The 10,360-nt window shown below is 46.2% G+C and overlaps 1 protein-coding gene across 1 annotated transcript in view; it reads right to left on the reverse strand.

The window, feature by feature from the left end:
• Positions 1-321: 321 nt before the first annotated feature.
• FGGY (FGGY carbohydrate kinase domain containing) overlaps positions 322-10,360 on the reverse strand; it is a gene marked incomplete at its 5' end in the record, with an annotated part of 85,361 nt that continues 75,322 nt past the window's right edge. The window contains one exon of the mRNA XM_010132728.1: positions 322-387. Coding sequence (XP_010131030.1) covers positions 322-387 — 66 coding nt within the window. The remainder of the gene's footprint in view (positions 388-10,360) is intronic.

The following is a 10,360-nucleotide window of genomic DNA, read 5'->3' on the forward strand; positions in this document are numbered from 1 at the left end:
CGGGCTCGGCGGTCTTAAAGGTCTTTTCCATCCTCAATTAGCCTGTGACTCTGCAGCCCCTCTCCTCTGCAGCTTCGGAACCGCTCGGTGCGTCCCCCGGGCTGCCAAGGCAAGCTTCTGCCCGTGCCGGTGTCTTACCGGCTCTGCGTTACCAACCCACTGCCAGCAAACCTCAGCCTTCGCCCCGGGTACCGCTGGATGCCCTCACATCCCTTACAAAACCTGCCTGATACGCACTGCTGAGTACAGGAGGGGCTGTAGAGAGACAGAGCTTCGCTCCCCTGCCAGAAAATTCTCACCGAGAGCACCCCAAAGCCAGGATTACCTTTTATGCTCATGGTTAGGCTGCACGACTCTCCCGATTTTCCCCATTTTTGCCATGGCCTCCTGGAAAAGACAAAGACAAACTGGAAAAGCCTGGTTTGATTTAAAATACTTTTTGACAAGAACAAGATGTTTCAAAACCAATCGGAACATTACTGATGTATTTTGTTTCGGCTGCGCAGGCCAGATGGCATAAAATATGTTCAAGCCCATTATATAGTAGTCCTGAGAACAAAGCACTGCAGACCCCTCAGTAAACCAAAATCTGTTCCTCTGCCTCACCGGGAGTCCGAGGCAGAACAGACTTATCCTTTAATATTTACACAAACCAAAGGAAATGTTAAACACTGCATCCCTGGCGGGGAGATTTCTCAAATAAAATGGTACTGTACATGAGATCCCATAATCATGCTGTTAAAGTACCAATTCCCCGCAGCAAGGGAGGACCCGAGCACGCTCCAGAAGCTAAAGGTAACTTGCCAAGCTCTGTCGCGGAGCCCACAGGTGCCCCCCCATCCCAGTGGAAAGGCCTAAGAGAAAGGCTTCGATCCTGCTCTGCTTTTGGCCAAAACAAATCAGACAAAGGGATCTCGCAGAATCCCCTGCAGAAGGAGTCTCTGGGACAGAGTCCCACGTGTACAGGAGAGGAACAAATAATTTGGATCATTTCCTGATCTCTGGGAGATTCTGATTTCCTGTGGATTCTCCCGAGCAATCCCACTGGAAGGAGACACTAATCACTGATGTTAATAGAGGATCAAGCTCTCAGGCGAGGGTGGAGGCAGCAGGCTTGGGCTATTTTCAGTGGAAGTTGTTTCACAAGGAGCATTAAAGCAATAGCTTTCAGGCGGAACAGTGTTACACATCAAAGATCAGGATTCAAGAACCAGCGTCTGGCTAAATCTGTACCGGTGTTCATAGTTTTGAGCAGGACCCTAAATCTGTTTTAATGTTGGTGCCTGAAGCACAGCACTGGGGGGTATCAGAATGACCCTGGAGAACAGTCAGCCACCGCTGCTGGAAGCCATCATCCAGTCAACTACCATGGCTGCATTTTCAAAAGGGCTGGATGATTTTACAGGCTGTAGTATCTGCTGTAGTTAAATCTTTGCTTTCCACTAAACCAGCGTTTACAGCCGAGGATCTCCTGGAGCTTTACAACATAGGTGAGCAATGGAAGCAGAGTTCCTCCGGCCCAGCACAGGCAGGGAGGCTCTGAGGATAAGCCAGATGACCAGCAGACCTTACATCTTCTGGTTTCCCATCTCCCTGGTGTTAAAGAAATACAATCATGACCTAAATGCCAGGATGTACGTGGGCTGCCCATGAAGGCATCATCAGGTCCTCTTTCTCCCGTGCACAGCAGTGTTTGCTCAGCTGGGCACAAAGCACCTGCGTTGCCACCCATGTGCCAGAGCAGCAGGGCCCCAGCTCTGCCTGGCTGGCTGAACCTGCACTGTTACCTGGCATGTTCTGGGCATGTTTGCTTCATCCTTCAGCATGAACATGTCCAAATGCGCTGCTAGAATGTGGAACACCTACTTTCTACATTTGTCAGCTTCAGGAGGTTAATTCTGGATGAAATTGTGGCGCTCTCAAGGTAAAAACACTGCCAGTGATGGTGCAGTCGGATTTTACTCTGCTAGGACTCGAGAGAAAACAGCAGGGAGGATTTCGGTGCACCCATATGCCCATACACTTTCATACTTGCAGAGTTTGTTTGCACTTTGATTCCCCAAGAAACACCCTTGAAATAACACTTCCAGCGAGATAGGGTGTTCTTTTCCCTGGGACATGTGAGCCTGCTGGCACAGACACTCTGCACACCAGTCAGATTAAAATACTGGCATGGAAAGGTTGGTACCTTTCCCAGTAAGAGAAATGGGCATTTAATTCCCTGTTCTTTAAAAGGTGATTGTTCCAGTGTACCATAGTCTGTCTTTTACAACGCCCTTACGTGGCCAGCTGGATTTAGAGGCTACCCAGGAAACGAAATGAACATACAGAAGACGACCCCTCAAAGTAAAGACGATTCCCTCCAGTACAATGGAGACTGCTTCTCCAGTCTGTAAGACGGGGGGTCTTACAGAAAAGGCAAGACGCAGGCACAGCCCCTTGAAGCACTCTCACTAATGGAAAGAGTCACCTTTCTGCTCCCTGCTTCACACCTGCTTTTGAACTGCCCTGGAGATGCTGCACTAAAATAAACCCGAGACATCTAGAGGGTCTGTCTCAGAAAAATCCACTTTTTTTCCACAGATGCATTAAAAAAAAAAAAAGGCAGGGCCAAAGGTTGCCATCACTCCCCCCGTGCAGGCACAGGGCCTGCCTGCTGCTGCCACCGCGGTCTGGGCAGTGTTAAGAGAACAGGACACGAACAGCATCGTTCCCAGGACACGTTCTGCCTCTGCCCTAAGTACTTTACACACTCCGTGCTGCTTTACTCTGGGGCCTCTTACAACTTCCAGTGCTGAAAAATGCATCCCCACTTCTTTGGGAAATTAGCCAGCCTTCCGAGATAAGCATATCTTCAGACAGGTTTTATTTTTACGCTGTTACCCATCTAACTCCAGGTCTCCTCAGGCTGGTTCAAAAGAGAACACACTGTGGTCTTCAAAGGGTGAAACCAAGTCTCCACAGGGCTGAGGAAAGCCTCCTGCATTCCCTGTGAGGGGCCCCCAAACCTGAAACCCCCAGAACAGGGACCCCACCCTCTGTCAGAGGGTGCCACCACTCCCCTGCGGCTGGGACAGCACAGGCCAGAGAGGTCCCTAAAGGAAAGCTGGTCCCTCAAGGCCTGATCTAACCTAGGGAACAGGGCCTGGCTGCTGCTTGTCCTCTGGCTGGTTCACCCATCTATCCACCTTCAGCTGAGGAGGAAGGGACCAAAGCAGTCTATCAGCTAAAATACTTCTGTGTTTTAAATCTACTAGAAATACGTTGGTCTGAGAATCCACAGCATTAAGGTCTCAGCAACCACCACGGAATCAGAATAACATGTTAAAAAAATACAGAGCCAGTAATTTTCAACAACTCACGCATTCTGCATTGCTCAAAATATCCTAAATGAATTCCCTCTCTCAATTTCCATTTCAGTTGCGTGTTTTCTTGTGTTTTAAAGTCGGTTTGGTCATTGTTAGTTTGAACAAAAACTTTACTCCCAGAGGACAGTCTTTTCAACAGTTTTCGGGGGACAAAGAGGAACAGAACATTGAAAATATGAATTTATAATGAAATCGGAAACAAAGGGACATTAGAATGGCATTACTGAACCAGATCAACCTTGTGCACTGTTCTGTCTCCAACAAAGCCTTAAATATAGCGAAGTGATAATACTGCTGTTCAGAAATAGTTTGTTTGAGGGTTGACATCCAAATCCATAATTCCAGTCACCAAGAATTTCACAATCTTAATTTGAATGACGCTCTATCTTCTTTTTTTGCCAGTCTAGACAGTACAATGAATACAGTGATTTAAACACAATGAATTCTCTCTTAAAACAAAATATTTTGTAAAATTGCTTTTTAATCATTTCTTTTCTCTCTTTCCATAAAGGCTATGCTATAAATAAACCCTGAAAGTTCGCATTTGATCATAATTTCTAAAGGCTGGGCAAGAGGCAAGTGAAGGGTTTACACAGAAAAAAAAGAGAGGCACTGTGGAGCAGAAATAAAGGGATGCATTCATCATTCCTAACCTTTTGTTAGAGTGTCGAAGCTGAGACAGATACAAGCCAGTAAACACTCCACTTACCACGGAGAGAGTTAGTCAAACAGGGTTATCCTGCCCTGGACAGAAGGAACACAGGCCCGGGGCACCAAATTCTCCAAGGTTTTGGAACAAGGTGCCATTTTGCTGATGGAAGGGAAGGTTGGTGGCAGAATCCTGCTCTTCAGCATGATCTGAGACAGGGGCTTAGTTTGAGACACTATTCAGGATAGCCTCAAGAGGCAGTAGATCTCCCAGGGCAATCCTGTCTGGAACCCTGGGAAACCCTCTTTTGACACAGCATGTAACAGCTGGAAATTTCAACTGTCGTTGAACAGCGAGGAAAAGGTTTTTAACACCGTGTGGCAGCCACAGTGCAGCAAGTTACTCTGTCACACCAGAGGCACCAGGAAAATCAGGTCAGCCCGGCACCAGGAGCCCACCCAAGGTGCTTACAAGGGATAGCTGAGAGACCAGTCTTCTCCGATTGCCCACCCAATGGGCTCCTGCAAAGGCTGACTCAGAGCCCCCAGCAGCACCCTGCTCACCCTACAAGAGGAGCCCACCTCCCTTGTGACTACAGAGGGAGCCGAGGAAGATGAGCCCGCCGGTGAGCAGTACCCAAGTCTGATTTTCAGAGTGACTCAAGGCTGAATGTTACTGAAAATTAATGGGATGTAAGCTCTTAGAAGCACATATCAAATGAGAAAACAGATTTAGGGATGTCAGCCTTAGTTAAGGAAGTCAAGTAACAAAATCCCATTGAAATTCATGAGCTGGGAATATCAGTCACCTTAAGAATTTGGGCTTTTGGACGAGACATTTGAGCACAAATGCCAATTCCCAGCTGTGTTCTCCCCACTTACTCACTTTGATAATCCCAAGAAATGTTTGGACTTTCACCTACTGTAGCTATTAACTTAATAGTGACTTAACAGTAACTTACCCAGTTTTGCATCGTAACTTGTAACTAATTCGGGAATCTCAGAACAAGCTGGAATGAGATGCATGACTTACTCTTTTTCTTCCCAAACCGAAGTTTTAATTCACCTCATCTTATGCAAAAGGAGGAAATTATATTCATTTGTATTGTGCCAGTACAAGCCAAGCGATCAAATGCTGCCACTTTTAGAGCCAAATGTGGTGAGAAATCTGCACCAGCAAACGGGCTTCTTCCCATATTCCTGAGAATGACACGAGCGTACGCGTGGAAGGTCAGTCTCGATTTCTGAACCACGCAGAGCTTTGAACCACGCATTTCGCCTTCATTACCCTGAAAGCATTACCAAGACCCCCCACTCAGGCCAGTCTCGATTCTCTGTTGGTTTTGTATAGCTCTGCTGTCACAGATTGAGCATCAGAGGAAAATAATTTAAAGGTCACCCCATTCACAACAGACTGAAACATAGGAACATTCTTCCCCACCAAATTAGCTCTGATTTGCAGAACTCAGCAGGTGTAAGTACCTTCAAACTAACAGACTGTCTTTCTTTACACTCCTAAGTCCTCATGACAAATACACTAAACAATGTTATATATAATAATTCTTACTCTCCTTCAACAGTTTAAGAACTCTCGCTCACTCATCTCTATTCCACATGCGTAAACCGAGACTAGCAGATGCTAACTAGCATCATTGTGAGGAGAGCAGTCACAGATATATTTGGATTTGAGGGGAATAAATAGATTTCTTGAAAAGCTGATGTTCAAGAAATACTTTTAAACTTTTCTAAGGATTGTAAGCAAGGCTGCTATTTTCTTACAGGCTTTTATTTAAGGATTGCTTTCACGATAGCCTGGAGATGCAGAATTCATCTTATCTCTGCTTACGGGAGTATTTATGTGACACAGCCCCAGCAGAACATTACTTTTTAGTGGCGTATGACTGCATGAAGAAAGCATGTGATGGACCACAGACAATATTTTTCTAGTGGGTTTTTTTCCCACCTTGAATTTCTTTGAGTTACAGGGTCAGATCTTGGCAGCATGCACAAAGCCCCGAATCTGTAACTCAATTCTCTGTGGTATTCAGAATGAAGCGAGCCAAGTTTTAAAACACATTATGGATAAATATTAGAGCTGAGCAAAAATTTCACACCTAAGACCAAAGTGTGAAAATTTGGCTTTCATTTGTTTAGTGAAAAGGTGGAAAATTTCACACAAGCTTGTATTTTCCTTTTGCTCTGGTCCAACACAGATTCCTGTGTTCGTATCAAACCTCTGAGTGACAGAATGTGTTTCTGTCTGTGTCTGTAAGTGAGACTACAGAGAAGGAGGGAGAAGAGGATGGAAGGATGGAGGTCCGGTGAGCAGGACACCAGCTCGGGACTTGAGTTCAAGTCTGACTTCCAGGAAAAGTCACTGGCCTTTTGAATCTCACTGTCCATTGTTTAATAACAGCACAGGCCCATCTTAGAGGAATATTTTATGCATTTGTTTGTTGACAACTGTGACCGTGGTGGAGGGGAATCAAGCAGGTAGCTCAGAAGTAGCCCAGCATTATTCTACCACAAAACCACACAACTTCAGTCGACAGAAGCCAACTGGATTGATCCTCAGTACTGAGACAAGGCAGTTTTCTGGTTCAAGCACTGAATCAGGATCCAGAAAGTTTGCAAGAGATTCCCCAAATTATTTGGGACATGGAATTTACTCTCTAAGTTTTCAGTCACCTCTCTCTGAAATAGGCTGCGCCTATTGTTTTCCCCAGATTTGGTTCGGCTTGTACCCAGGGTTTGTAAACTCTACGTTTGTTCCTAAGTTAGTACTGTGGGTGGTACCCAGAGCTCTCTGTCCTGCTGCAGCCCTCCTTGCCCTGTTACAGTACGGATCACTCCTCCTGTGCTGTACCGTAGGAGCCTGGTTTGCACTCCTCAGTATCAGCGACAAGAAAAAATGGAAAAGAGATCACCTAACAGTGGAGACAAGTGCAGACAAGGCCACGGTACCACTCCCACCTCCAGAGCACCTACTTCTACTCTGCTTCAGTGACTACACTGAGTGTCAGACAGGCTGTGGCCGCCATAGCTCAGCGTCACACAGAGCTTGTGCCGCAGCCAGGCTGGCCAGCTGACAGAAGCAGCCATAAGAGAAGCAGCAGTGGCAATGCAGCTGCTGTAAAGGGTGGCTTGTCATGCTAGTGATGATATTAATTACCTATTCCACAGACCAAATTTAGAATGGGATGAGGGTCAGCTATGATTGCCGCATCATCTATCAGCTGGAAACTATGTTTGGGTCTAAGCTCCTAAATATACGTTGGTTTGTTGTTGATTTGACTCTGCACTCTCCTGAGTTGCCTTTGACTATCAAATAATTAAGTAGGTTGCTTTGTGAGGGCTCCATTGCTGGCACCTCTTAGTGCCCAAAGCTGCTTGGACGCAAACTTGACAGCTTAGCAGGGGTTTCAGCTTTCTAGGGCAATGGGAAGAGCCCAAGTGTTTAGCTTCTGTTTCAGTTTCACAGATTGCTGGCACTGGGTGCCATGAATCAACAGTCTGTGGACTACACCTCAGCAGTCTGCTCCACCAGAGCTGGAGCTTACCCTGACAGGAGCTCGTACAGCTTATTCAGGAAGCATACGCCCACTTCACAGTGTGCATGAAGATCCAAGATAGCTGTACCATGGCTCCCACAGACTCTGCTGAGATGCAATCACAGCAGCACAGAGGTCTTCCCAGCCTGCCCACCAGGCTGGTTTCCACAGCCTGGGGCCTTGCCTGCTCGCCGGTCCCACACCGTGGTGGCAATGCCACGGCTGGCAGCTTCATTACCAAAGGGAAGGCTTCCTGACTGGCACACACAGTACATTGCCCTCAGCCCCTTCTGAGGTGGAATAAGTTTGTTAACCACACACACCACCGCTGTAACAGTAGACTAAGAAGGTTTGTCCATATAAACCATATGAAAATATACCAATTTAACCCGTTTTTTAGGCTTGGAGATGTTCTGCTGACAGGGAGCTCTGTGTAACAGAAAGCAAGCTCACCTGGGAGTCAGGAGAGCAGAGTCCTGCATCAGATCTTGACACTACATCAGCGCTCTCCGCACTCATCGCTGCTGGTGACGGAGTAAACTAAGCCTGGGAGTGCCATGCCTCTGCTCAATCTGGAACAAGGTACTGTGCTTCCCTGTCTCCCTTCTCACCCTCTGCTTGCTGGATCTGCCCGAAGGCTTTTACCCTCCACTTCAGGTGGTAAAACCTTTGGGGCAGAGAGGGCAGCTGTGTGCTTCCACACTGACTTGCACAACAACACAGATGAGCTGGACAGAGAGCAGAAAGAGTCATTTGGACAGGGGAAGGTAAAACAGAGAAGCCCGTGAACAAGCACAGGATATCCTGACACTTGCTGCGTACTCAATGCAGGACTGAGGAGAACTGCACCACTTCCTTTAAGATGCAAAATCCAGATTTATTCAGCTGATTTCTTTTCACGTTCCTGCTGCACATACAGCTTTCCTTGCATTTAGTCACTGAGTTCAAATTTTTACTTGCCATTTGGCAATGCACTGGGGTTTACTGGGGGGAGGGGATAGGAAAGGGGGCTTTTTTCCCCCTTTTTGCATCTGTGTTTGCTTTGTGAGCTATGGCTCAGGCATCATTTACACATGGGGAACTGGATCAGGTTCTCTCAATTCTTTCCATATGTTCCCTTACGCTGTCAAAACATTTTTCCAATCTAATTAATCCGCACAGGTCTCTCTGTTCATTTCCCCACTCGGTGGGTTGTCGCATTTGGGGGATATCTAGCTGGGGTTGTCATAAAAAACCCTTCTACCTACACTTTGCTTTAGGGTTACTCCATCAAGAAAATGCAACTATTTGCAAATTTTCATTCTTCTCCATCTGGTTATTCTTCCCCTGTTTCCAGCACTGGCTGAGAAGACTTTTCCCCTCATCTTTCAAACAGTCTTTGCCATGCTCCAGTGTCTACCTGAGGTTAGTGAGGGGAATCCCCACCGAAAGTTTTTTTATTTGGGACTACCTTTTATCTACCGTAAGTTTTTTATTTGGGACTACTTTTAATCTGATGTGTAGTTTATTATAAAAAAACCTGCACCTCAGAAACATGCTTACATTTTACCCAATCTGGACTGCCTTTGGGAAACTACCCTGGACAGGAGTTCACAAAAACCTACAGACCTTTAACGAACCCCAAGTCTTTCACTGCTGTAAACCAGCAGAAGGTTGAGATGTTAAAACAGAGAGTAAAACTGCATTCAGATATGAGGAGAGCCTTACAGACATGCTATCACCAGCAAAAAATGAAAATACCACTTAAGAGAAAACTGGTGTTTTACAGATACCCGACGTGCAGTGGGCAGAGAGTAAAACCTAGAAGCAATGAGAAATCTGTTAAGAGTTGAGAGGTGGACTGCACAGCCACCTCTCCTTGTGGAGCACAGTAGAGAGGACACAGCTGTCTTCAGCAAAGGTGTTTGGTTTCCCTGCTGTGATAGCTACAGACAAGGACTTAGCAACCTCTTCTAGCACACTGTTCCAGAAAGTATTTTTCTTTCCAAATTAGAGGCTACAAGTGACTGAGAGAGCTGAAGTGAGGCGCACTGATCAGCTGATGACACTGTCCCATTTTGCTAAAAACCAGGCACCTGCTCTTCCCTAGGTCTGAACATCGGTGGCAGCCAGGGATGAGAAGTTGCTGCTCTCATTTGCTCTTCTGCCATTAAAACTGCATGCTAAGAAGAGGGCTGTGCCTAAAAGGTGCTTTAAATGCTGGATACATATTGCTATGAAACTTTAGAAAGCTCTTGATTCCTTGAACCTGGGAAGCCTGGTCTGATGGATGAGATGAACAATCTGTTGCCAAATGTGCTCTGACAGCAGCAGCCTGAACTGTAGGATTTCTGTGGACGCAGAATTCAGAGAGATTTATATGAGGAAACTGTAACAGTCACACAGAATAGGTGTTCTGCTCCCCTTGCTCCTAAAAAGTTTGGCTTGCATCTCCTGGAGACCATTGGGAAAGGGTAATTCTAGTTCTCTTTGGCATTAAACCTTCTCTGTAAGCAGAATCTCTTTACACCCAAACCCTCTCTGTGTATTGCAATTACATTGATGGCCCAGACAAACCTGCAAGCACCGACTTACACAAATCATTGGGAAGAAACTATTCTTGTTGGTAAATGTCGGAAGCTACGCTCATCCCTGCTCTAGCTATCTGTCAGGCAGGACATTTTCCTATACAAAACCAAAACTGAGGGCTATTAATCCCCACCTGCCCCAGAGCCATAAAAGCCTTTGATTACAGTAGTATTATATAACCTCTTTTAATGAGCAAATCTAAACCTGCCACCCAGCACCGCCAGC

The sequence above is a fragment of the Buceros rhinoceros genome, unplaced genomic scaffold, assembly GCF_000710305.1.
Source record: "Buceros rhinoceros silvestris isolate BGI_N320 unplaced genomic scaffold, ASM71030v1 scaffold153, whole genome shotgun sequence".
Taxonomy (NCBI): domain Eukaryota; kingdom Metazoa; phylum Chordata; class Aves; order Bucerotiformes; family Bucerotidae; genus Buceros; species Buceros rhinoceros.